The 27,832-nt window shown below is 51.1% G+C and overlaps 1 protein-coding gene across 19 annotated transcripts; it reads right to left on the reverse strand.

Moving 5' to 3' along the window:
- Positions 1–389: 389 nt before the first annotated feature.
- FBXO17 (F-box protein 17) lies at positions 390–26,408 on the reverse strand. Of its 19 annotated transcripts, XR_011422371.1 has the most exons (10): positions 26,254–26,389; positions 17,205–17,360; positions 9,654–9,788; positions 8,458–8,728; positions 6,665–7,030; positions 5,859–5,970; positions 3,552–3,647; positions 2,646–2,781; positions 982–1,291; positions 390–669 (listed from the first exon to the last, which is right to left on the reverse strand). XR_011422371.1 is itself a non-coding variant. In XM_070224393.1 (9 exons), exons 5-9 carry the CDS (start codon positions 7,011–7,013, stop codon positions 1,148–1,150), a joined length of 837 nt encoding a protein of 278 aa, XP_070080494.1. In that variant the 5' UTR covers positions 7,014–7,030; positions 8,486–8,728; positions 9,654–9,788; positions 17,205–17,360; positions 26,254–26,389; the 3' UTR covers positions 390–1,147. The 19 variants fall into 19 exon arrangements, 13 of the variants coding, with proteins under 13 accessions (XP_070080494.1, XP_070080491.1, XP_070080492.1 ...); XR_011422370.1 differs by lacking the exon at positions 17,205–17,360; XR_011422369.1 differs by lacking the exons at positions 17,205–17,360; positions 26,254–26,389 and adding an exon at positions 25,717–25,858 and having other exon boundaries at positions 8,486–8,728.
- Between the last annotated feature and the right edge of the window lie 1,424 nt (positions 26,409–27,832).

Raw genomic sequence — 27,832 nt, forward strand, 5'->3', positions numbered from 1 at the left:
CACGTGGCTACTGTTCTAAGCTCTGGAGTCAGGGGTGCGGCGCTGAGGCTGTTCCCCTTCCTGCAGGCCGGGCAGCCCCCCCCCCCCCCCGCCCTACTTCCGGGCTGGGTGACCTTGGGCAGGTCATTTGAACTCCGAGCCTGTTTCCTCCTGGCCTAAGTGGCATTGATAAGGGTGCCTGGGTGAGAGCCATTGGGAGAACAGCTGGGAGCCGCGTGGGAGCTGTCCCGTGCGTCCTTGTGGCCTCTCTGGGTTCTCAAAGCCGCCTCCATTTGTTGCATGCCACTTCACACACCTCCTGAAGTTCTCACTAGTGGGATCCTCCCACCAGGCCTTGCAGGATCAGAGCTGGGCTAGAAAGAACACCAATGACAGACAAAAATCCCCCCTCACTTCACACCGAGCACCAGTTTTATTGAGCTAGTTTGCTGGCTGAGCTGAGCGGGGTAGGGAGCGGGAGCTCCCCTCTGGGCACGCCCTGCTCCTGGAGGCCGGGTGCAGGAGGCCGGGGTGTGGAGGAGCGGAGTGTGCTGCCCTGAGGCGGGGCAGGGGTTGGGGTCCTCGGCCTCAGGAATTCTGAAGGGAACAGCTCCAGCCTGGCCTAACAGGGTATGCTGATGGGCAGTGCTGGTGGAGGTTGCAGGGGCCCCACAGCTGAATCCGAGACTCCTGGAAACAACAGAAAGGGATCCTTTGATGTCCCTGGTGGTCCCCTTAAGGGCAGACTGACAGATTCACCTCTGCTCCCTGCCAGCCATCAGCTTACCCCAAAAACACGCCGACAGGAGCCACTGGCCCAGCTTGTCGGCAGCTTCCTCCCCCATTAGAAATCCTGGTTTGGCCTTTGATTTGGCTCCGTCTACCCACTGACAGCCCCACGTGGGTAAACAGTTTGCAGGCAAAGGAACCGCCTCCGAGGTACCCTCCGCCCCCCACCGGGGGAGCCGTGAGCAGCCTGGCTGCATCCCTGTCTTTGCGTACAATGTGTGGGCCCCGTGCTGAAGCAGCAGCAAGTGGTGTTCCCTGGAGGCCACGTGGGAGCCCGCTGTCCACGGGCGTCCTCGGGCTCCCGGCTGCCAGCCACCCTGGGTGGAAGACGGTGTCTGGCGGAGGGCAGTGCTTCCCGGAAGGCACGCAGGCCGGTGCGCTAGGACAGGCGGATCCTGACCCGCACGCTGGAGTGGGTCACCAGGGCGCCGTAGTGCCCCACCCAGGAACGCGTGTCCCTCCCGTACTGCTCAAAGGACACGTAGCGGATGCCCTTGCCGAAGTTGGTGAAGACATGGTAGACCTGCAGGGGGAGGAGAGCAAGAGGGTGAGGTCTGTGCTCCTCCACCGGATTGCAGATACTCCCCCCGGAACGGGTGCCAGGCCTGTCCTGGTGCCGGGGAGACGGCGGTGAAGAAGGCAGCGAAAGAGCCCGCCCTGGTGAAACTGACCATCTCGTGGGGGACCAGGCACTGGAGACGGATGGAAAGGGGCAGAGGGAATTCGGCAGGAGGGCGGGGTCGTAAATTGAGGTGACATTTGAGCAGAGACCTGAAGGAGAGGAAGGAGCCATGGGGGAATCTGGAGGAGAGTGTTCCGGACAGGAACAGTCAGTGCAAAGACCCTGAGGTGGCAGCGTGCTGGGAGCAGAGCACGGGGAGAAGTAAGAGATGAGGTCAGGGAGCTAACGAGCAGATCCTGGGGGTTCTTGTGGGCCAGGGAAGGACTTCGGCGTCTGGCTTTTCCATCTTTTGCAACTTTTTTATTGAGATAAAACTCACCTAACATGAAATGCACCATTTTAAACAGTACAATTTAGAGGCTTTTAGTCTATGCACAGCATTATGCAACTATCACCACTATCTAATTCTGGAACATTTCCATCACCCCAGGGAAAAACGCTGAATCTGTTAGCCACCATCCCTCACTCCTCCCTCCCTGTCGGCCCCTGGCAGCCACTCCCTGTCTGGCTCTGCCTGTCCTGGACGTTTCACATAAACGCCGTCCTACACTCTGGCCCTTGGCCCGGCCTCCCGCACCTAGCAGGTTCCCCCGGTCCCTCCATGTGGCAGCGTGGGTCCAGACTCGCCTCCTTTCCACCAGTGCCTGGAGGGACTCTGAGATGGAGCCATGGAGGGTCACAACCAGGGGAGACGTGTGACCTGACTGCCTTTTCAAGGGGATCTTTCTGGATGCTGTGTCTACATGGTGGGGGGTCAGGGAGGAGATGAGGAGTGGAAATGAGACCACTGAAAGGTTGTTTCGATAAGTGGGGTGCAGTGATCGTGATGGCTAATGCTCGGGAGCCAGCCTGGGCTTGGGTCAGGCCCTGCACGCTTCTGTGCCACTCTGGGCCAGAGCTGTGCCTCAGTTTCCTCAACTCTAGAAGGGGCACAGTGTGAGGACTTGCGTTCCCCGCTGCATTCCCAGCACGTACAGCAGTGCCCAGTACACGGTAGGCGCTCAATAAATGTATGCAGATCAGCGAGGCTGGTGTGCTAATGAAATGAGTTAATGCACAGCGCCTGGGCTGTGATAAGGGCTCAGAGATGGTTGGGGGTTCTGGATGAGAGCCGAGGGCCGCCCCTGAGCAGAGTGAGAGGTGGGGTGCACCCCTGGGCGGGTCGGGGGCAGTCTGGAAGGCGCTCTGGACCCACCTGCCGGCAGCCTGGCTCCGTCCACTGAAGGACAGGGTTGGGCGAGGCCGAGAACTTGACCACTTCGTTCTCGTACACGTCCAGGAGGCGGACCCGCAGCCGGTAAACGCAGCCGCAGTTCTCTCGGGCGCCCCACCTGCCGGGGGGCGGGAGGACGGTGAGCCTGGACGCCCCCCACCACCCTCCCACGTCTCTAGGGTGGGGAAGGAGGCTGAGGGCTGGGCCTCCCTGCGCCTGGACGAGGGTCGCGCCCCCGATGGCGCAGATGGGGGGGTCTGGCTGGGGAATCTGGAGGAGGAGCCAGGGCATAGGAATCTGGACGCTGTGGGGGAGGAGCCAGAGTCCCAGGGAAGAACCTGGATTTTCGGCGGGGGAGCAGGAGCTTGAAGGAAGAGCCCGAATGCTTTGGGGAGCAGCGGGGTGCTCTGGAGAGGAGGGGGCTTGTGCTTGGCCCGCAGACTCTGAAGCCGGCCAGCGCCCCCATCCCAACTCTGCCGCTCAGTTCTCAGGACACGGGGATCCCTTCCCTTCTGAGGCCGTGGGTGTCCACAAGCCCTCAGGGTCAGCCTAAGTTGCCGACTATGGGGGTGGAGTGGGTGAGAGAGGCTGGTCTGTTTCAGACCAAGCGAAGCCCGTCAACGGCTCCCATGTCAGCGACCCGGGTACTGCTGGGAAGAGGGGGTGGGGCGACGAGTGCAGAGTGAGGGGTCTGGGCTCCCCAAGGCTCCGCCCCTCCCTGGCTCTGCACCTCTGAGAGCATCGCTTCCCCTCTCGAAGCCTCAATATGAAGCGGCAGAGTAATGGGCCAGCCCATGGGGTTGATGGCGGCGGGAAACGAGCGCCTCTTGCAGAACCGCTGCCAGCACCACAGTCGGTGCTGGGGGCAGGTCGCCAATCTTCACTCACCAGTCGGCCACACAGATCTCGATCTGGGCGCTGTCCAGCAGCTCCTGCCACACCCCCTCCATGACCAAGTCGACAAGCTGTCTCTTGAAGCACCATCTGCGAAGTGGAGACCATGGGGGAGCGGGGGCAGACAGTCACAGCCTAGAAATCACCTCCTCCAAGAACTCCCTCCCCCCAACCCTATCTTCGGCAGCCCCTCAGGGTTTGCTCTACCAGCTAAGATGGATGATGGGCTGGGCAACCCTGTTGGCCTCTGCAATCCCCTCCACCATTCTCCCCGCTGCTCTGGGCTCCAGGAGGCTGACTGCTATGCAAGCCTACCCCTGATATTTGTGGGGACCGGGACATGGGTACCAATGGAGGCCCACATTGAACGGGGCATTCTGGGGCTTCTGAGAGTGTGGGGGCCCGGCTGTGGGGCTGTAGTGCCTGCAGAGATGGTCTCCCTTCCTCTCCCTTCCTGTTGGGTCAGCAGTGGGAAGCTCCAGCAGAAGATGGAAGGGAGAGAAGAGAGTAAAATCAGGGTATTTACCCTCCCGGCTCCCTCCCAAGGGATCACTGTGGACTGCTGTGTGCCTCAGGGAAAGGGCACAGCTCCGAAGTGGCCTCTCCTCAGAGCCTTCTCTGTCTCACATTTCAGTAACTTCCCCGTGTCGGCTCCAGGGGTGGCGATGAGCTTCCCCAATGTTACTAGCCCGGGCTCCTGCAGTACCGCCTGTGGTCTGCCTACACCTTTGAACACTGTCCTCCCCCTAGTTTGAATGTGCCATAATAATAGAAATAGTGCAGTGCTGGCAGAAGAAGTGATAAACTGGCCAGTGGAACGGAACCCAGTGCTCAGGGACAGACCTAGGTATGCAGAGGAACTTGACAAATGATAGAGGCGGCACCGCCAGTCCATGGGCAAATGGATGGATTCTTTAGACGATGCTGTGGCGAAAACTGACTGAATCTGTGGAGGGGGGAAAACTGGACCTTTCCTAACACCACGTTCAAAGGTGGATTAAAGATCTAAATGTGAAAGGTAAAACTATGAGGTTACCAGAAGAAGGTATAAGAGAATTTTGTTAGGCTATAAGCGTGGGGAAGGGTTTTTTAAACAAAATTTCAAAAACAAATTCTAGAGCGAAAAAAGAGAGAGGTGAATTTGATCATATGAAAATAACAACAAAGAACACCACGGACACAGTTAATCCAGATGGAGAGTGGGAGATTTCCACAGTGTTCAGGATGGACGAGGGACTGACAGGTAGAATCTACAAGGAATTCCTGTATATCAACAAGAATAAAACATCAACCCTAATAGGAAATATGAACAGGCAATTTACAAAAGAGGGAATCCAAAAAGCTAACAAGCATATGAAGAGATGCTTGATTATTAGGAAATCGAAACATGCAAATTAAAACAGCGATGAGATATCACTTCACCCCTAATATACTGGCAACTACTAGAAAGCTGGATAATGCCACAAGAGAATGGTTGACTATGGGGCGAGAGACAAGGAAAATGGTTGTGGGGTATGAGGGTAGAGAGAATCAATAAATCAAACGGTTCTGATGGCTTCATAGCATTTATCACAATCAGCAGCTCTGGAGCCAGAACCCAGATTCCCTGGGTTCAAATCTCAGCTCCACCATTTACTAGACGTTGGTTAGCCTCTGTGCCTCAGTTTCTTACTATAAAGTGCAGATAATAACAGTCTCTACCTCACAGGGTTGTTGCCAGGATTAAGAGCTCTATGCAAAGCATCTGGCATAGAGTAAGTCCTGTTGTTTTTTTTTTTTTTTTAAAGATTTCATTTTTTTTCCTTTTTCTCCCCAAAGTCCCCCAGTACATAGTTGTATATTCTTCGTTGTGGGTCCTTCTAGTTGTGGCATGTGGGACGCCGCCTCAGCATGGTTTGATGAGCACTGCCATGTCCGCGCCCAGGATTCGAACCAACGAAACACTGGTCTGCCTGCAGCGGAGCGCGCGAACTTAACCACTCGGCCACAGGGCCAGCCCCAAGTCCTGTTGTTTTTGCTGTTATTTTACTGGTTATGTGTGTAATGTCTTCCCCCACCCTACAATTAAAATGTAGATGAAAAAAGAGCAGGTTCCTGATGTTGCCGCATTTTCCTTGTGTCTCTGGCATATAAAACAGTGCCTGGTACCTGGCAGGTCCCCAACAAATATTCGTTGATTGACTGCCTGAATAAATGAGTGAGGGAAGGAGAGGATGAAGGTGGGTGAGGGTGAGGAGGATGATGGGGTTGGGTCCCCCTCCCTCCTCGGAACCCTTGCCCCAGGGATCAAGGGCCACTCACTCGAAAGAAGTCACGAAACAGGTCTGGGAAGGCGCTCCCGGCACCCGTGTGAGGTTCTTTTCCACGGCCCAGCCGTTCCCGCCGTGCTCCACCTCCCAGCCTCTAAAGCCCTCTGTGGGATACAATAGGGTTGAACACAAGGGATTCTCCCGCCAGCTCGTCCGCAGAGCCCGCCACCACCCAATTAGCCCCGCCCACCAGCTTCTCCCAGCAGCCTGCATTCCTGGTCCCACCCCACCACCCCGTCACCCAGCCCTGCCCATCCTCTCAGCTTCCCCTCGGCCCCACTCGGCCCCATCCCCTGTTCCACCTCTCTTCAGCCTCTCAATTTACTGGGTTTCAATCCTGGCCCGCCCGCGGCTCCTTCTACCAAGACCCCATCCTCTCCCACCACAGCACCCCCGGCTCCTCCCTTGGCCCCGCCCACTCCTCAGTTCCCGTCCCCAAGGCCTCTCAATACATCGTATATTTCCATGCAAGCTCCGCCCCCTCCAGCACCCAATCGGCTTCTCCCTAGCCTTCCCCTTGGCTCCTCCCTCTTTAGCCACGCCCACCGAGCCCACTGTCCCAGCACGGGGCCATTCCGGCCGCGGCCCCGCCCCCTGGCTCCGCCCGCTGGGTGTCGCCCATCCATTTGGTGTCCCTCCACCGCCTACAGCCCCCGGCTCCACCCACCCAGTCCGTCTCTCCCCCAGCCCCTGAGGGGCCTCGCCCGCCCACTTTCCCAGGAGCATCTTTCCTGGACCACGCCCCCCGGCTCCCGGCCCTGGCCCCGCCCCCTCCCAGGCCCCGCCCCCGGTACCCACGCTCTCCGCAGGAGTTGAAGATGAGGTTGCGGCCGAGGGGCGCGCGCAGGCAGTAGCGCGCCAGGGCGCAGAGCGGGAACTCCTCCTCGTCCTCGCCGTGAGGCGGGCAGCGCTGGGCCGCCGCGTACAGGGCGCGGCCCTCGGCGCTGCGGTCGCGGGCCAGCTGCAGCAGCCACACGGTGGGCCCGTCCACCACGTCGCGCCACGCGCGGCACACCGGGCGGCAGCGCAGCACTAACGCGCGCGGCGGCACGTGGCTCAGCACCTGCACTAGCAGCTCCGGGGGCAGCGCGTCCAAGGCTAGCGGCGGGTCCGCGGGCAGCCGCCGCCGCGAGGGCCGCGCGCCCATCGCCGGCCGCCGGAGTCCTGCAGGGCGAGAGGGGTGGGCGGGTCAGGGTCGTCTGGCCTCCCTCCACCGCTCCTCCCTGGACGCAAGCCCGCTGCGGCTGGACCGTGACCCCACCAGGTACGTGGGCCACCCGGGACTGACAACGGCCGCGAAAACCAGGCAGCTAGTTCCGGCCACCTGGCTCCGGAGGGCGATCGATCGGCTTCTCCCCAGCTTTCCCCCTGGAGCAACAACCCCCTGGCCTGACCAAGACCCCCACCGGGACTGCTAACCATGGCTCCCATCCCTGGCCGGCGCACTCGTGTCAGGCTAAGCACTTTATAGATGACCATAAGCACACTGAAGACCCCCGAGAAAGACCCAGCGGGGAGGAAACCACTGTCACCCCATCCCCCAACCTGTCCCAGCTCCTCAGGCCTTTGGAATTCATGACCTGTCTTCAGCAAAATCTATTTCCTCAATCTCTTGACTGGACGTTCTTGTCACCTTCGTGCTCTAATCAGAACCCAGCTGTCCTGTGGGCCTTCCAAGTGGGGAAATCTCCTTGCTCCTTGGTGCTGCTTCCAGACCCTTCTCCCTCCATCCTCCCCAAGCTCCCCAGCTATGAATCTCATCATCAGAGCAGATTGTTGACTACCCCACGGGGTGCATCATCTGCTGACCCAGATCACTACTTCTCACTTCTCCAGGCTCACTGTCAACATTCTTAGTCATTTCACATCCAGGTAGATGATCCTTCCTTCTGTCTCCTGCCCCCCTCCCCCCCTTTCCTGACCTGCTCTCCTCTCTGTCCCCCCCTCCCATGGTCACACCTAGACCTTGTCTCAATAACGACAGCATCTTCAGAGCCTCAATCTCAGGCATCTCTCCACCCGTCTCCTCTCTTTCCAGCTCTCTCCCCGCAATGCCCTAGACCCCCACTGTCCTTCCAGCCCACTGGGGTCTGCCACCCTCTGTCTCTCCCTCCTTTTCAGGCCCCTCATCCCCTCACATCCTCATTTCTTCCTTATGCAGCTTAACTTCCTTGGTTTCTTTGCATACCACATCGCCTCCTCTGGCTTCCTCCTACACAAGACCCTGGTTAAATCCAGCCCCCCCGTCTACCTTGTGCCTCTCCCACCCAGTTTAAAGCTGCTGAAGGACAACACACAGCTTCACTGGCTGGTCTCCCTTCGAGTTTATGAACTTGACCCTCGAGTGTGCCCCTAATGCTGCCCAGTCATCAGGTTTACATTTTTCTTAGGCCCTCGCTCTTCCTCTCTGTAGATAACCATTTCACACCAGATCAGGAGTAAACCCCCAAGTCAGGTCCTGGCCCTCCCTGCCCAGAGCCCTCGTCTGGCTCCATGTCATTCAGGGGAAAGGCCAAGTCTTCGCCGTGGCCCACAAGACCCCTCACGATCTGCCCCCATCGCCTCCCTGCCCTCATCTCCCCCTCACTCACTCTGCCCCAGCCACAGCGGCCTCCACACCTCAGGGCCTTTGCACAGGCTGTTTCCTCCACCTGGATCCAGAGGATTTCTTTGCTCGCCTCAGTGCTTCCTTCAAGTCTTTGCTCGAATGTCAGCCTCTCCACGAGACCTTCCCTGGCCACCTGATTTACAACTTCTGGGCCTCACGACCAGCCCACATTGTAACCACCACGAGGGCAGAACTGTTGTTTCTTTCACATACTGCAAACCACAATGTCCACAGTGGATCCTGACATAGAATAACTGTGCGATAAAGAGATGCTAAATGAACGAACGAATCGTCACACCAGAAGCCCACTGCGCAGGTGAAGATGCGAGGCACAGTGAGGCGAAATCCCTTTATTTAACAAGAACTCAGCGATCAGCCCAAGATCTAGTGCAAAATTCGTTGATTTCCCTGTTTGGGGCAGAACAGCCTCGTCCTGAAAGTCCGACATCTGGATCCAGCCGGCCTGGGTTCGAGTCCCAGCTAGGCCTCTTCCTAGTAATGTGACCAAGGGCAAGTCACTAATCTCTTTGTGCCTCAGTTTCCCCCTCTGAAAATGAGGATGTTAACAGTGGTTAATTCCTAGGGTTATTGTGAGGACGAAATGAGTTGATATTTGTAAAGGACTTAAAAAAAACTGCCAGTGTCTCATAAATAAAAATGATATTACTCTTAAACACTAAATTATTAGTTGCTCTTATGATTACACATCATAAAAAAATAACAAGCTCCATTTAGCTATATTTTCATCTGGCGACATTTCTGGAGCCCTCGTTTGGCCACTGAGCTGAGCGTTTAAGCTGGATCGTCTCACTGCATCCCATCCACTCAGTTTGATGGCCAAAACCATCCTTGGAGGTGGGCCCGGGCTAACAGCCTTCAGCCAGCTAACGCTTGTCATGTTGTCTAAAGCCAGTGGGTGCCCGGTTCCTGTCAGCTGTTGTTATTTTTAAACAAATCGATGAAGGTCTTGTTAAGAAATCAGCCTCTTTCGGGCAAGCGGTCTATGGACATGGCGCACAGCCCGACACCCCTTGGCCCCGACGGCAGAGTGACCGACATTGTGGAGACCGGCTTTAGAGACTAGAGTGTACTTTGCCCCCACGGTTGTTAGTTGCGTTAATAATTAGCAGCAATTTACAAGCAAGTGCACCAGTTGCCTGGCGTGGACGGGACACTCACCAGAGTGTAGCGGGTGGGCCCTCTTCCGGAATGCGGAGACGGGGGACCTCTGGAGCTGGGGGGCCCCCTCACACAAGGAGGGCAGCCAGACTTCACTGAGGAGCAAGGACCTTCAAGCGACGTACCTCCTGAGCCCTGGGGATAGAAAACGCTTGTTTAGGATGCTCTACTGAGGGCCCCGAGGCAGCTCATAGCTGCCAGGTCCACACAGCTGAGTGCCAACTACTGGCTGGCTCGTGTGGGCCCTGCTGCCGGGGCATTCAGGAGCATGTGCGTGTTTAGGGGGAGGTTTTTACTGGTTATCACAGTGACTGGGGGATGCTGCTGGTATTGTTTCCAGGGACCCATGATGCTACGGCAGAGCATGTCTTCCCAAATGGCTATACAACGTACCCTACCTGACACGCTCTTCCAGGGCTGGACCCCTCTCCATTAAGAAGTGAGTCCGGGGGCTGGCCCGGTGGCCTAGTGGTTAAGTTCACGCATTCCGCTATGGCGGCCCAGGGTTTCACTGGTTCGGATCCTGGGCGCGGACACGGCACCACTCATCGAGCCACGTTGAGGCGGCATCCCACATGCCACAACTAGAAGGACCCACAACTAAAAATATACAGCTATGTACTGGGGGGCTTTGGGGATAAAAAGCAGAAAGAAACCAAAAAAGAAGATTGCAACAGTTGGTACCTCAGGTGCCAATCTTTAAAAAAAAAAGAAGTGAGTCCACACCCCTCCCCTGGACATGGGCAGGCCTCTGCGACTGCTTCAACTTTCAGAACAGCGCAGAAGTGACTGCTAAGGGGTTTCCGAGGCTGGGTCGTCACAGAGGAGATGCTGTCAGGATGCGCACCTTGGGAGCCCTGAGTCCAGGGGTGTGCTGCTCAGTGTTCAGCAACTGGCTGTCTGGGGAAAAAGGACAAGAGTCTGGGTTTGTAGCATTTGCTGTTTTCCTTGGTGTAAGTACACCCACTGGGGCTGATGGCGAGTTCTCACGGTGAAGACCTTGCCCTGTGGGGCTGGAGAGTTGCCCACAGTCCGCTCTCGCCAGCCACCGCTGCAAGCTGGTGCGGCATCCCGCTGCCTGGACCCTCGCTTCAGGCTGGCTGCCCTGAAGTCATCATTCTGGAAAGCCTGTGTGGGGACAGAGGGCAATGCCTGGGGAGCCCCAGATGTCTGAGTGTCCACATCCCAGGTGCTAACATGGGACTGAATCAGCCTTCAGACGACCCAGCCGCCGTGTGTCGCTGTCTGAGGGCACCTGCCCGAGAGCCCCTAAGAACCGCTTAGCTGAGCCGGGTCAATATCCCCAGAGCCATAAAAAATAACGAGAAAAGAATGGGTATTGTTTTAAGTCACTGCGTTTTGAGCGGTCTATTGTGCAGCTACATGTGACGATGCTCAGAGACCTGCATTTCGTGGCATGGGTACCACTTCAAAGAGCTATCCTGCCCCGGATGTCAAAGAGCCCCAAGGTATTTATCCAAAGAACTTAAAGTCAGCAATCCCAAAAGTCCTATGCACCCCAATGTTTATTGCAGCACTGTTTACAATAGCCAAGACGTGGAAGCAACCTAAGTGTCCAGCAACAGACGAATGGATAAAGAAGATGTGGTACACATATACAATGGAATACTACTCAGCTGCAAAACAGAACAAAATCATTCCATTTGCAATAACATGGATGGACCTTGAGAGAATTATGTTAAGTGAAATAAGCCAGCGAGAGAAGGACAATTTGTGCATGACTCCATTCATACGAGGAATTTAAAATTATGGACTAAGAACAGTTTAGTGGATACCAGGGGAAAGGTGGGGTGGGGGGTGGGCACAAAGGGTGAAATGGTGCACCTACAACACAAATGACAAACATTAATGTACAATTGAAATTTCACAAGATTGTAACCTATCAATAACTCAATAAAAAAAAAAGAAATAGTTAAAAAAAAAAGTAAAAAAAAAAAAAAAGAGCCCGAAGAAGAAAGAACGGGTGCCCGATGCAGACCGATCTGGGTTCAAACACTGATTCTGCCTATTTCCTATCTGTGTGATTTGGGGCAAAAAAATAATTATCTCCACCGAGCCTAGTAAATGTAATGCAGGAAGAGCATGCTTTTCTGTTTGTTTTTAACAGCATGGTATTAAATATATTCATAATGTCATGCCACCATCACCACCATCCATCTCCAGAACTCTTCTCCTCTTGTAAAACAATAATGCCCGGGGCCGGCTCAGTGGCGCAGCGGTTAAGTGTGCGCACGTTCTGCTTCTTGGCGGCCCGGGGTTCGCCAGTTCGGATCCCGAGTGAGGACATGGCACCGCTTGTCAAGCCATGCTGTGGTGGGCGTCCCACATATAAAGTAGAGGAAGATGGGCATGGATGTTAGCTCAGGGCCAGTCTTCCTCAGCAAAAAAAGGAGGATTGGCAGCAGTTAGCTCACGGCTAATCTTCCTCAAAAAAAATAAAATAAAATAAAACAATAATTCCCCATCACTCCTTCCCTCCTCCCTCCAGGAACCACCACACTACTTTCTGTCTCTAAGATTTTGACTACTCTGAGTCCTGAGATGAGGAATCATACAGTATTCATCTTTTTGTGACTAGCCTATTTCATTTCTCATCATGTCCTTGAGCTCCATCCATGTTGGAGCATGTGTCAGAAGCTCCTTCTTGTTTAGGGCTGAATAATATTCCATTGTATGGAGAGCTCACATTTCGCTTGTCCACTCATCTGCGGATGGACACAGGGTGCTTCCACATTTTAGGTATTCTGACTACTGGTATTTTTAGTGGTGTGATATCTTTATTTGATTTTATTTAAAAATCTGGACTCTTTTGTACCCTTAGCTTGTGATCAATGACTCAATGATTCGTTTCATGATGAATCTATGTCCTGAACACCAACAAAACATTCTCTGCCAAGACAATTTCAGGCAGCACTACAATTTCACACCGGGCAGAGGTATACTCATTTAGAAAACGTGTTTTTTTCTGTTTCTCAATCTGAGGGCTGACTATATATGTGCATTCATTTGTAAAAATTCATCAGACTGTACAGTTTGAGCGCTTTTTAGAAAAGGTTTCCTAAAAACAACAATAAAAACAGAGATGGTAATCCACGGAAAGGAACAAAAAGATATCCAAAAGCTCTCCCCAAAGTTATCAAACAAAAGATAGGACTGCTGTAAAATGAAGGAACCCATGGAAACTACGGAGAGTTGGTTCTCTCTCTCCTCAGCAGTTCCTTGAATTGTGTCGGGCTAGAGACCTTTTGTTTTTTGCTTTTTCTCCCCAAATCCCCCCAGTACATAGTTGTATATTCTTCGTTGTGGGTCCTTCTAGTTGTGGCATGTGGGGCGCTGCCTCAGCATGACCTGACGATCAGTGCCATGTCCGCGCTCAGGATCTGAACCGGCGAAACCCTTGGCCGCCGAAGCGGAGCGTGCGAACTTAACCACTCAGCCAGGGGGCTGGCCCCTAGAGACCTTTTTATAGTGACTGGAAAATTTTGCACAAAAACACTGCCGTGGGACAGCCCCATGGCATAGTGGTTAAGTCCAGCATGCTCTGCTTCGGCAGCCTGGGTTCACGGGTTCAGATCCTAGACACAGACTTACATAGCTCGTCAGCTATGCTATGGCGGTGACTCACATACAAGATAGAGGAAGTGGGTACAGATGTTAGCTCAGGGCCAATCTTCCTCACCAAAAAAAAAGAGAGAGAGAGAGAGCTGGGGGCTCCTGAGGCATTTCTCTGTCTCCACGTGGTCTCTCCAGCTGAGCATCCTTTTCCCAGAATCTACACTCAAAATGTCAAATAATATAATTTCATTTTCAAGGCTCCTGATTCACTAAACTGTGTTCATTTTATACAGTCATTTTTACTTTATTAATTTTATTCCTTAATTTTTGTTAATTTTACCTTTATTATTTTAGCAGTTTTATTTCAATTGATTTTGAAATTATTTTAATCAATTTTATCAGCTAATAACAGATTAGAATGACTTACACGTAACCCTTATGCATTTATAAATGTATGTTTTTACTGGCTGTGATATTTAGACAGTTTTGTCCTTGAAATGTCATTTTACCAACTTTTTATTTTGTTTTATGAATTTGGAAGACTGACTAAACTGTTACTATGAATAGTAATATTTCAGTATCAGCCTAAATAATACACGGGTAATGTTAGCATCTCCCCTCCTTAGGAGTCAGCGAATATTCACTGTATAATTACTTCAACTTTTCTGTATGCTTGGACACTGTCATAAGACAATCATGGGGGGAGAAGAGACCCAAATGCCCCCCAGCAGGATAGGTGGTGGCTGGAGCTCCCACTATGGAGACGATGATCTGGGTTCGAATCCTGGGCAGGCCATCTCTTAGGTGTCCTGCTGACCTCTGAGCCTTGGTTTTCTTGCCTGTAATTTGGGGATACCTCTTGCTCTGCCTCAAAGGGTCGCTGTGAGCAGTGAAGGACAAATGTCCCTAAGCCATGCCCAGGACTCAAGCAACAAGACCCAATGGTAATAAAACAAGGAGTAGGACTTTGCTCTCAGGGTGAGTGGATCATCTGAAAGGATGGGGGGCCCTCTGTGGATTCACCTTGGGGAGGGGGGAAAAGGAGAGAGGAGTAGGCGCATGCGTACCTCATCACCCCCGTAAACTCAGCCACTGCCCACAGCACCCACATTGACCTTGAACCCCTCAGGGAGAGTAGGAGAGCAGGCCTCCGAGCCAGTGCCAGAAACTATCCCGACACCACCCCATAGAGACACAGTCACCAGGGTAAGCTGGGGGATCTCGGTGGTGGGATTCAGGCTGCCGTTCTGCTGTGTGTGCACGTGTGCATTTCTTTGCATTTATAATTGCACGTGAGCCCTGTTTCCAAGATTGGGTAAGTTTAAAAAAAACTACCTTTATTTATTTATTTTTTTGCTGAGGAAGATTGGCCCTGAGCTAACATCTGTTGCCAATCGTCCTCTATTTTGTATGTGAACCACCACCCTAGCATGCCTGCTGATAGTGGTGTAGGTCTGTGCCCGGGGAACCAAAACCAGGCTGCCAAAGCGGAGCCCACCGAATTTAACCAGTAGACCACCAGGGCTGGCCTGCCAAAAAATTACCTTTATTCATGTATAAGTCACATCCAATAAAATGCACATATTTCAAGTGTACAATTTTAAACAACTCTACACAACCACGTAACCATCACCACAGCCAAGATAGGGAACATTTCCGTTTACCCCCTCCCAGACAACCCCCGCCTCCACCCCAAGGCACTAATCTGCTTTCCGCCACAATAAGTTCGAGTTTTCTTTTTCAGATTTTGTATCAATGGAGCCATACAGCGTGCCAGTTATCAGTTTACTGCCTCCCAGCTCCAAGCGGCGAAATACGAGTTTGGCCCTTTAAATCTTTTTCCTTCGCCCGCTGACATAATACGTTTTTCCAGTAGAAGGAGCCAGAGAGTCGCTGCCGGTGGGACAGACTTTGCCTCCAGCTTCCAGACCTGCTCCCTGGAGGGCGGGCAGCTTCTGGGGCAGCTCGGGCAGCGGGCACGCCTCTCCAGGGTCTGGCAGCCAGCGGCATGCCCTGGCCCCCCACGCCGCCATCCGTGGCTTCCTAGCAGGGCGCCCCTAGTGAGGCACGTCCTTGTGAATTGCTTTCCCCAGCATCCTAGAGGACGGACTTCTGGCAGTTTCCAGAGGGTGGATGTCCAGCAAGTCCCACCGGTGCAGCCTCCCCAGGGACTCCCCTGCCGTCTAGTGAGCCTCGGCCAAGCATTCTGCAAGGAGCTCAGAGTCTCTGGGGGCTGTCATCTTTCTAGAGCTCTCTATCTTGGATCTTAGGAGTCATGGCTGCTCCTTATAGCTGCTATTTCTATGTTCTTTAGCATTCTCCTAATTTCTTAGTAGCTAATTGCTCTTACACGAATCCTCTGCTATAATGAATAATTCTGTATATTAAACATTCTCCCTTCAAACTACTGTGTGGCTCAGTGTCCTGGCTGGACGCTGACTGATACATATAGTATGTGCTCCCTGTGTCTTCCTTCCTTCAGGATAACCTTTGCGTGATTCATACACATTGTTGCAGGTGTCGATCAGGAGTTCATTCCTTTTTATTGCTGCATAGTATCCCATTGAACAGGAAATCCACAATCTGTTTATCCGCTCACCATGGTGGACACTTGGGTTGTTTCCAGTTTGGGGTTAGTAAGAATAAAGCCGCTATGAACATTCCTGTACACGTGTTTAAGTGGACGTATGTTTTCATTTCTCGTGGCTAAATGCCTGGGAGCAGGACTCTTGGATCCTATGGTAAGTGTATATTACCAAGCGCATTTCACGTAACAAGAAAACACCCAGCGGTTTTTCAGCCTTATCGTGCCCTTTGCGTTCCCATCAACAGTGTAGGCGAGCTGCAGTTGCCAGCACCTGCTGTGGTCAAGCTTTTTCGTTTTAGACAGGATGGCTTCCTTTTCAGGCCTCTGGGGGATTCCGCTCTATCTGACATTCTCCCTTATTAATTTTAACTTTTTGCTCTTGAACTGTAGCGCTGGGGTTGCTTCTAATCTGCAACAATTGGTTACATAAAAATCGTCGAGACAAGGTTAAAATTTTTTGCTCTTTAAAGTGGTTTGCATGTCCAAAGATTTGATGTGGGGCCAGACTGGTGGCGTAGTGGTTAAGTTCCTGTGCTCCACTTCAGTGTCCCGGAGTTTGCAGGTTCAGATCCCGGGCCTGGACCTACACACTGCTCATCAAGCCATGCTGTGGTGGCATCCACATACCAAATAGAGGAAGACAGGCATAGCTGTTAGCTCAGGGCCAATCTTCCTCACCAATAAATAAATAAATAAATAAGATTCGGTGTGGCTTCTCCTTCGAGAAGGCAGACTGAGCTATTGATAATCAGGGCCGTACTAGCCTTTATGAGCCTTTGGGTAGATTTTTTTTAAAGGCAGCCATTCTGGGTGAATGCACCCCTGGGCCAGCACTGCCTGGTGGTCAGAGCAAGGGCTGGATCTGAGACCCCACTTACATGGCTGCCTTTGGCTGGCCTCATAATAGTAACAGCTCATATGTGCATGGTCCTGTGCTAGATGCTCTCAAACCACTATCCCAGGAATTCCAAGTTCAAATGTCTACAGGAGACAGGCAGTACCCCAAAGGAGGCTGACTGGTGGGAGAACCAGGGAGTGGTGGGGACCCTGGCAAACCAGAGCACAGCTCAGCCTAAAGGCTGTGCCAGCACTCACTCTGGCTGACTGACTGCCAACTGGGTGGGTGGGGGGCCCAGTTTGGCCATATCTTCCAGTTTTTCAAAAGAACCTGGAAATCTCAGTTTTTATGCAAAATCACCCAATTTTCAAATGTTAGCAATGCGTTAATAGTAATAATAATAATAAATAGTAAAGCAAGTACAGGCCAGATGAGACAGATCTACAGACCCAGGAACCGACTAGGGGTGGCCATTTTGTGACTTCTGTGTTTTCCCACTTGATCTTCACACCATGAGGAAACTGAGGCCCAGAGAGGAGAAATGACTCACGTAAGGTCACACAGCAGTCAGAAGTGGAGTGGGGATTGGAATCTGGGCAGTCTGATCTCGCTCTCAACGGGCATTCTCTCTACGTACGGCAAAGAAGTTGAACAGCAAAGTCAACAGCAGGGAGATCATCAATGAAAAAGCCATGTTGATCTGTTTCTGAAATACAGAAAGCAGACAGAAGTGCAGGGGCTGGGACAGAACTCACAGTGGGAGCCATGGAGCCTCAAGGACCCCAGAGGCTCTGGAGTCAGAGGGGCCCAGGCTGGCGTAGGCGTCCAGGTCAGGACTGAGAGGGCAGAGTGAGGGCAGAGGTTAGTCCATCTTTGAAAAAACCGTGCCTATTGGCTCCCTGCTCATCTCCTTCCTCTTTCACGCTTTGCCACACAGATCTCAGGCTGTCCAACGCTCTCACACCAGAAACACAAGACAAGAATGGATGATTGTTCCCTAAACAAACTGCATGAAGTGTCTGGGAAGTGCCAGGCTGCCGGCGTTCCTGGGTGTAGCCCTCCCCATTCCAGCATCCAGCTCCCAGCAGAGACTGGCTTCCTCCGTGCTATCACCAGACAGAGGGCTCAGTCGGCCCTTCAACTCGACAAAGGCCAGTGGGAAAGAAGGACTATATTTGTAACAGCCCCAAACCTCATCCCAGTTACTTAAAAGAGTCTCCCAGCCCCTCGTTTGTTTGAAAATGTGACTGGACAAGAAGGATCAGCAGATACTTGAAGGAAACTGGGAACCTGAAAGAGAAGGAGAAGCTCCTCAGGCAGAACCAGAGCAAAGTGACCCCAGAGGAAACAGACGATTCAGAGGCCAAAGGAAAAGAACAAAACCTAATTAGCACACTCAGGGCCAGCTTCAGGCTTCATGGGCGTGTGACTCGTGCATTCACACCTGGCCCCACACTTAGGAGGGCCCCATGCTTGTTTTAACGCTCTGTTGTTGCCAACTTGAAATTCGGAATCATTTTTGAGCAAGGAGCCCACATTTTCACGTTGCCTTGGGCCCAGCAAATTATGTAGCTGGTCCTGGGTCCACTTAGATTTGAGAAGATATTGAAAACGAGACGAGAATAGGATACTATAAAAAGAAGAATGTCTTCAAGAAGAAAAAAAAAATCTAAGAAATAGATCAGACGAGTTAGAAACAGGAAAATGCTTCTCTCAAAAGGGAAAAATGAAAGCGATGAGAAACTGCAGGAAAAACAAAAAGCTGCTTAAGAAAGTTGTGGTCTGAATATGATAGACACTAAACTGGATCCATGTTGTGTCCATTTGACAAAGTGCAAGAGAAAGGAATCCATGTGACCTGGGGGCTAGGGGCATTCTCCTTAGAGAAGCCTGTTTATTGGTTTTCATGGGGAAAAGATTGCCTTTTTTTTTTTTTGAGGCATAATTGACACATAACATTGTATAAATGTAAGGTGTACAATGCGTTTTGATACTTATATACTGTCATGCGACGACAATTGTAGCATTAGCTAACACTGCTGTGAAAATTAATAAAGGAAACCTCAAGTAACGTTGGAGTATGGAGGCCTACGGAGAGAGCTCTCACACCCTACCGCTCATGGTCAGTTTCCCTACACAGGAAGAGACGTACCTTGTATCTCCGACAGGAAGTTGTCTCCACCTGACTACCCTGGCAGGAGGAAGGAAGATTTTCTCCTTGCCCAGCAACAAGCCCAGCCAATGGAAAACACCGTCGCTCAGCCAATGAGAAGCCACTGTCACTCTGAACTCTTACTTTCCTCCAATGAACTTTTCTTAAAGACATTTTATTTTTTTTTGAGGAAGATTAGTCCTGAGCTAACATCTGCTGCCAATCCTCCTCTTTCTGCTGAGGAAGACTGGCCCTGAGCTAACATCCGTGCCCATCTTCCTCTACTTTATATGTGGGACACCTCCCACAGCATGGCTTGCAAAGCAGTGCCATGTCCACACCGGGGATCCTAACCAGTGAACCCCCGGCTGCCCAAGCGGAATCTGGGAACTTAACTGCTGCGCCACCAGGCTGGGCCCCAAAACCTTCCATTTTGTTTAACTTCCCAGAGTATCTCTCTGCTTGCCAGAAGAGATACTGTCTGATTCATGAATCATTTCATAAAGCCAATTAGATTTTCAAATTTACTCAGTTGAATTTTGTTTTTCAACACATCTATCATGTCACATAATTATAATTTCTTTTTTGTGATGAGAACGTTTAAAGATCTGATCTCCTAGCATGAAGACTGTCTTTTTAACAAATGGTGCTGGGAAATCTACATGCAAAAAAGATGAATTTAGGCCTTTACCTCACACAATACACAAATAGCAACTTCAAATGAATCATAGACCTAAAAGTAAGAGTTAAACCTGTAAAATTTTTAGAAGAAAACAAGAGAAAAATCTTGTGATCCTGGGTTAGGCAAAGATTTCTTATATATAACACCAAAAGTATGATTCATAAATGAAAAGAATGGATTAATTACGCATCAAAGTTTGGAACTTTTGCACTTCAAAAGGCATCATTAAGAAAATGAAAAGACAAGCTATAGATTGGCAGAAAATATTTGCAAATCATACATCTGATAAAGGACTGGTATCCAGAATATATAACGAACACTTAAAATCAATAATAAGACAAACCAATTTTAAAAATTGGACAAAGGATTTGAATAGAGATTTCACCAAAAAATATATGCAAATGACTGATAAGCACAAGAAAAGATGCTCGACATCATTAGTCATTAAGGAAGTACAAATTAAAATCACGATGAGACACCACTTCATGCCTACTAGAATGGCTATTGTTCAAAGGATCGGAGAGGATGCAGAGAAACTAGAAACTTCTCATTGCTGGTGGGAATGTGAAAAAACAGCCACTTTGGAAAACAGGCAGTTTCTTTAAAAGTTGAACATTTAAAAAAAAACAACTTAAACTTGCCACAAAATCCAGCAATTCTAGTACTGGATTATCTACCCAAAAGAAATGAAAACATATGTCCACATAAAGACTTGATTGCGAATGTTCATAGCAGCATTATATATTTGGAAAAAATCCTAATGTCCATCAATGGATATTCAGCGGCCATCCGGTGAACAGAGCAACAAAATGTGGTCTGTCCATACGAGGGGATACTGCTCAGCAATAAGAGGAATGAAGTACTGTACATGTTACATCGTGAGTGAACCCCAAAACAGAATGCTAAGTGAAAGAAGCCAGACACAAAAGAGCTCCTATTGTAGGATGTATTTATATGGAATGTCCAGAAAAGACATATCTAAAGATACAGAAAGATGAGTAGTTGCCTGGGCTGGGCATGGGAAGAGGGAGTGAGCACAAATAGGCACAAGAGATATTTTTGGAGGTGATGGAAATGCTCTAAACTGTGGTGATGGCCGCAGAACTCTGTAAATTCCCAAAAATCTCAGAATAGGACATTTACAAGGGCTGAATTTCATGGTATGTCAATTACACGTTGATTGCTGTCAAAAACCCCTTCAAACTTTACAGTTAAAGCAGGCAAGACTGAAGCATGTTACTTATGGCAGCAGAACAGACTTGACAGTGGGAAAATACACGGATGACTGACAAAGGATGGGAAATGAAAGGTGGGGGAGGGGGTCCAGGATGCTCAGCTCACCCACCTTTTAGCACGGGAATCAAAAGTTGCCAGAAGAAAAAATAGAAGTGATGCATGAAATTTAAACTTAGAAAGGCTAATAAGAAATAATCCCTAGGGGGCCAGCCCCGTGGCCAAGTGGATGGGTTTGTGCGTTTCGCTTCGGCGGCCTAGGGTTTCACCAGTTTGGGTCCTGGGCACAGACATGGCACCACTCATCAAGCCACGCTGAGGTGGCGGCCCACGTGCCACAACTAGAAGGACCCACAACTAAAAAAAAATACACAACTATGTACTTGGGGGGGCTTTGGGTAGAAAAAGGAAAAATAAAAAATGTTAAAAAAAAATACCCAAACAGTACAATTATTAAAAATCACTGGGGCAGTAAAGCAGAGGAATACACAGTTGGCCAAATACCATCTTTCATAGCAGACAGTAGTAGGTGATTCTGGATTTCTATCTATTTCTCTGTCATTTCATTGACATCACCCTCTCAGTTACCCAACTGCCCTCCAGGCCACAGTGTGAGAGACGGGGGAGGCGAAGTTACCTTGGCTGTTTGGTATATTCTAATTTAAATGTAATGAATATCATGTGTAATAAAGATATGCTTTTTTTAAAAAAAATAATAAACCAATCAACCAGTACAATGTCACCATAATTTACCTAAAATGCTATCAAGGAGGGACCAGCCTGGTGGCATAGTGGTTAAGTTCGTGTGCTCCGCTTCAGTGGCCCAGGATTTGCAGGTTTGGATCCCAGGTGTGGACCTACACACCACTCATCAAGCCATGCTGTGGTGGCGTCCCACGTATAAAATAGAGGAAGACTGGCGACAGATATTAGCTCAGGGTCGATCTTCCTCTCAAAAAAAAAAAAAAAAGAAAAAGGAAAAAAATGCTATTAGTGAGAACTCACATACACTCCTGGTGGCAGGATAAGTGGGTATAACCACTTTAGAAACTAGTTGGCATTTTTTACTGAAGTTGAAAATGTGCCTCCCCCAGGACCCAGCAATTCGACCCTAGAGCCAGGAAACTCATACTAGAATATTCCTGAGAGCATTGTTCCTCACAGCTTCAGCCTGAAAATGACCCAGATGCCCATCCACTGTAGGATGTGTAAATAAAGGTAGTCACAGAATGGAATACTATGTAGCAATAAAAAGGAGTTAACTATAAGTACCCACTGCAGACTGAATGAACCTCAAAAGCATAATTTTGAGTGAAAGATGCTGGACAGAAGTCACCCGAAGTGTGGTTCCAGGACAACCAGACAGCCTGGGACAAGCCTGGCTACACCTGTGGTCCCAAGGTAGTTAGGGTAATTATTAATAGTGACTTCTATTGCTTCCAAAATTTCCTGGTTTGGATGATAAATTACTCACACCAATGGTTCTATTCTCAGCAAGTTCGCACACGGGCTAAACTAATCAATATTGTTTACGGATGCGCGCATAGGTACTAAAACAACATGAAGAAAAGCAGAGCAGAGAAGTGAATAGCATGAAAGTGAGGACGGTGGCTCCTAGAGGAAAGGAGAGAGCTTCAACCAGAAGGAGCACACAGGGAAGCATCTGGGAGCTGGCGATATTCTCGCTGTTGACTTGGGTGCCAGTTACATGGGTAAATTTATAATTATTTGTTAACGGTACATATGTTTTATGTACTTTTCTGTATGGATGGTATATTTCACAATTAAAAATAAATGATGCCATCAATGAACACCATGCTTATTTAAGCCAAAGAACGCAATTGTCTAATTGCATCTTAGTGCAAGAAATAATTCACATTTGTCGAGTGCTTTCTTTGTGGGGCACTCTGGGAAATTCTTTCCGTGCATCCTTTCGCTCCCAGGAGGCAGTGGTGACATTTCTGGGCGAGAGGGCATCACAGGGCTAGCAAGGGACACTGGTTTGGGGAATTAGTGGTGACAGCCTGAAGTCCCAACTCTAACTTTTTCATGACTTTGGGCAAAAAGGCTTTCCCTCTGAGTATGAGATTTCTCCTCTGAAAATGGGAAAGGTCGGGTCCACATCCCCTCACCATAATCCCCAAGCCCACAAGCTCTGAAAACGGAAAGTCTTTCTCAGACCCAGGTGGTGTCAGAGCTGACTTGACTGGCGTGAGGTTTTGTTTATTCCCCTGGGAATGAACAGGCATTTCGCTGAAGAAATATCAGTACGTCGGAGCACACGATGCTCCGCAGCCTCGCCGGGCGTCTCACGTAACGTACAGGATGCATTCCATAGGACTTGTCTAATATTCATTCATAGTCTGGATTCCCAAACGCATTTGGCCTCAAAAGTTTTGGATAAGACACTGAGGACTTCTAATAACTCCCGCCTCTCATGGAGGTGGGAAAATTAAAAGGTCAAGCCTGGCCCTCAACAAATGTTGGTTGTTGTGACTGTGATTAACAGTGAAGGTGGGCGAAGGCACTGGAGTCTGTCTGCACCTCCACACAGCGGAGTCACGCGGCCACTGAACCCACGACCAGAGGAACGTGGGCTGAGGGGGGAAGAGCTCAGAAAGTAAGGGACGAAACACGGCAGAAAACCACACTGACGGCAAAGTCAGGGCCACGTGCTGAATTTTAAGAAGAAAATGCTAAGTTCAAAATCTCTCTATAAAAAAGAGAGGGAAGGACCCAACAGGGTCATGGCGTTAACAGCGGTTATTCCCAGGGGAGGAGTCTGTGCTGGTTAAGAAACATCCTTCACAAAATACTAACGGTTGCTGTTAACTGAGAACTGACTCAGCTCTAGGTACGTGGGGATGCTTCACAAAACCCCACAGGAGCCCCACAGACAACATGAGGCAGGCGCTGTTTTTCAGCTGGGGAAACTGAGGCGTGGAGGAGGGCAGCGACGAACCCAAGGTCACCAGCCAAGTCAGTGGCAGAGCTGGGATTTGAACCTCGGTGTGGAAGATGCCAGCGTCTGTGCCACTGTGCACATCTTCATCTCTTTCTTAGTTTCTCAATTGTCTGACTTTATTTTCCCCATAAAAATTTCATCATAGGGCCACCCAGTGGCGTATTGGTTAAGTGCACACGTTCTGCGTCGGCTGCCTGGGGTTCACCAGTTCAGATCCCAGGTGCGGACATGGCACCGCTTGGCAAGCCATGCTGTGGTAGGCGTCCCACATATAAAGTAGAGGAAGATGGGCACGGATGTGAGCTCAGGGCCAGTCTTCCTCAGCAAAAAGAGGAGGATTGGCAGCAGATGTTAGCTCAGGGCTAATCTTCCTCAAAAAATAAAAAATTTCATCATAAATTTGAAAGAATAGTAAAACGAACATCTCTGTATGTTCCACATTTTGCCATATTTGCTTTCTCTCTATTTTCATGAATTCTTAAATATTTCGACACGGGGCTGGCCCAGTGGCGTAGTGATTAACGTCACATGCTCCAATTCAGAGCCCAGAGTTCACACATTCGCATCCCAGGCATGGACCTATGCCATGCTGTGGTGGTATCCCACATATAAAGTCAAGGAAGATGGGCACAGATGTTAGCTCAGCAACAATCTTCCTCAAGCCCCAAAAGAGGGAGACTGGCAACAGATGTTAGCTCAGGGCCAATCTTCCTCACCAAAAAAAAAAAACCTTCAACTTGCATCTCCTAAGAAAGAATCAGAGCCCTTTTTAGGTCTTCACAACCACTTACCACCAAGAGAAGTCCATTCTGCCCTCTCATACCCAGCCCGTGAACAATTTTCCTCATTGACCCAGAAAAGTCTTCTGCAGCTGTTTGTTCCTGACAAGCTCAGGGGCTTGCACACTGCTGTGGGTGGTTACGGTTCCCCAATTTAATCTAAAACACTACCCTTCCTTTTCCATTTTCTTAGATTATATTACTTTTATCATAGAAAAAAAAATAAGGCACTCTCATTTCTATTTGATTTGTGAACCACGTGTATAACCTGATTGGGTTAAACAATAAAAATCAGTAGTTAAATAAACAGCCAACAGGGAAGCTGACAGGAATGCTGTGATCATTAGGAAAGCTGTCGCCATCTATTTTTAGCAAGAGATTAATGTGTAAAAGCTGATAAACCAAGAGATAACCATCCAAGAATCTGCTTTAAAGATGTGGAAGTAACTACCAGAGGAATCAAAAGCAGAAAAGATTTAAAACGATGCGCCACAGACCACAAGTTACTTTTTACCATTTCTGAAAAGTAACTTAATTTCCAAACGTTTTCATTGGCCGTGGGGCTGGCGGCTGCGGTTTAAAGGATCCGTTATTTTTCCTGTAAAGCTTTGTCTTTCCTATTTGTCCTTTGTTCTTGTGCGTTCCCGGGACGTTTTTAAAAAGCTGTTATTATTTATTCTAAAAGTGTGTTTGCAATAGTGCGATCTTCCCAAAGCGGGAGTGAACAGATGCTGTCTAAAGTTGAAGGAACAAGATACCCAGCGTTCAGCAATATTCCTGGACACTGCAAAAGTTGACTTAGAAGAACCAAATTTAAATTGGGAGGAGCTCAAAACACCCTGTGCCCAGTTGCTAAATCAAGCAACGGCGCCGGCGCCGGGAGACCGCGGATGGGCAGGGTCTGCGAAGGGGCGGCGGCCGGCAGGGACAATGGGCACAGCTGCTGGCGAGCGGCCCGGCCCTTCGCCGGCTGCAGCGGACACGTGTCGGTCGCTGCGTTTGGAGGGACGGACTTAATGGTGGCCTCGCAGCGGGCGGAGCGGGACAGGTTTGCAAAGCAAAGCCCTCCCCGCAGGATCTGGGGCTCACTCTGGCCCGGGAGCCCAGGACCGGAGGCCCAGGAAAGGGCGCAGGGGCACAGGACGCCCGGGACCCGCCCCTCCGGGTAGGGTCTGGGGGCGGAAATCCTTCCTGGGACCCCCAGCGGCGAGTGGGGACCGGACGCGGGTCCCGACCTGTGCCGGCGCTCACCTGGTGGCCCGCTCGGAGGCGGCGGCGGGCAAAGATCCCCTTTACCCCGCTGCTCCGGGAGGCGGGCGGGGGCTCCCTGGATCGGCCCCCCAGGGAGCCCCGGGGCGGGCGGTCCTCCCCCGGGGGTGCTGGCGGCCGCGGCGGCTCTGGATGCGGCCCGCCCTCCTCGGGCGGCTGCGCCGGCGGGCGGGACCCGGGAGCGCGGCGGGCGCCGGGCCGGGCCCAGCTGCCACGAGGCGGGCGGGGACCAGAGCCAGCCCCGAGCTCCCGGGTCTGGGGGCCCGCCCCTCGGGGAGCCTGCGCGGTCCCCACGTGGGGACCTGCGGCCCCGGCGCCCCGCGATCTGACACCTGGGTCCCCGGCGCCCAGCCCGCCGCCTCCTCTGGGCGAGCTCCACCTCCGGGAGCCTCCCGCCGTGGGGACGCCCCCGGCTCCCCCAGGACCCCCAGACCCGGGTTTCCTTCTCACCCCGGCCTCCCGCCTCCAGCCGCCTCCGCCATTCGCAACACCTCCCCACCATCTGTCCTCTGCTCTTACGTGGCTTAGCTGAGACTGTGACGCTGGGCCTGGTTTGAAACACTGGATCAGAGTTCCTCCCGCGGGGATCCTCTCGAACTTACATCGTGTCCCCAGAGCCTCGGAAACCCGGCCTGCTCCCACGCTGAGCCTCGCTACCCCGCTTGCTTCTCTGCGGCCGCGACAACCTGTGCCCCCTGCTTTGGAAACCCGCCCCCTGCCTGTATGACACACAACTGGATTAACCCGAGGTTCAGGGCCAGCGAGGCCGAGGCCACCAGCTATTTGTCCCCTGCCCTCTGCCCTTGGGCCCGCACCGTTCCTGCATTGCCCTAGATTGTCCAAAGGTCCTCAAGTGACTGCTCTCAGACATCCCAGGGCCGGTGCCCTGAATGCCAGGCCGCCCACCACGAGTAAAGCCTCGCTGGCACTCGCTCATGGCGTGCACTGTGCGCGATGCTTTATAGGCACGACCCCAGGGACGCTCTCCTGGGAAACTGAGGCCCAGAGAAACGTAGGCTATGCACCCGGTGCAAGTCGCTTGCTTGGGGGGAGAGGGGGTGGTCACACGACAGGAAAGGGTTCGGGCGTGGGTTCCCCGGTCCCCTCCTCTAGGAGCTTCTGCAAGGGACCCCAGCGCCATTGCGAGGACCGCGTGGGATCCCGCGTGCAGCGCCGAGGGATCCTTACCTCTCCGTCACCTGGACCCACCGCCTTTCCGAGCATTTCTGTCGCAGGTCGTAACATTATTGCATTATTTGTAGCGTTTTTAGTACAGATCCACACACAGTCTCTTATCTAAGAGGCTTGGGATTCCGGATTTTTTCTAGGAGGCGATAGGAGGCATATACCGTACACAGAGTTCTGCAATAGTCCCAGCAGAGTGACGGCCATGCTCCGTGATCGCGCGATGTTTCTGCTTCAAAGCGCGTCTGGAGAGGAGCACACGCGTAGTGGAATAGAAGTTATAAATCCCCCCGACGTCGCTTCAGTCGGGTCTTACTGCGTGGAGAGCTGGGGGGCCTAATTGGTGAAGAAAGTTTGCTTGCGGACTGGAGATAATAGCAATGACTTTTTCTTTCTTTTATTGATACCATCAATAAGCGCCTGCTGTGCACCAGATGCAGACCGCATGGATGACGTGGGTTTACAGGCACCATGCGATTTATGTCAATAAAGGATACCAGCTTATTTTAGATGAGTTGGAAAAATCACAGGGGACTCCAGTAAAATAATTGGATCATCAAAGGATGCTAAAACCATTGGTAAAGGTTGTTGCGGAACATTCTAGAATCATCCCCCTCCCCCCCCAGATGACGTATTCATTACAAAGGGGAAAAAATGTACCTACCTAGTGAGGGGGAGTGGGTTCTGGCAGACACCCTCTTAACCGAGTGATCAATATCCCCAAAGTGGGACAGCGTGACATCAAGTGCCTCTTGATGTGAAACTATAGGAAGTACACAAAAGTGCCTATGCGGAACTCTTGTAAAAAAAAAAAAAAAAAGCTAAACCTGTGTTTAGTAATGAAGGATATACCCAAGATAACTGGCCAGGGCTTTTTTCAAAAAAAGAGACGTAACACCCAAATGCGGTGTGC

This window comes from Equus caballus, chromosome 10 (assembly GCF_041296265.1).
Source record: "Equus caballus isolate H_3958 breed thoroughbred chromosome 10, TB-T2T, whole genome shotgun sequence".
Lineage (NCBI taxonomy): Eukaryota > Metazoa > Chordata > Mammalia > Perissodactyla > Equidae > Equus > Equus caballus.

Bases quoted from the DNA above. Each gene is read 5' to 3' on its own strand.
- FBXO17 (XM_070224387.1), bottom strand. From the start codon at position 7,013: ATGGGCGCGCGGCCCTCGCGGCGGCGGCTGCCCGCGGACCCGCCGCTA. The intron at 3,648-5,858 runs GTGAGTGGCCCT...TCCACTTCGCAG, and splicing joins TGTTTCGTGACTTCTTTCGA to ATGGTGCTTCAAGAGACAGC. The intron at 1,292-2,645 runs GTGGGTCCAGAG...CTCCCCCTGCAG, and splicing joins CGGAGCCAGGCTGCCGGCAG to GTCTACCATGTCTTCACCAA.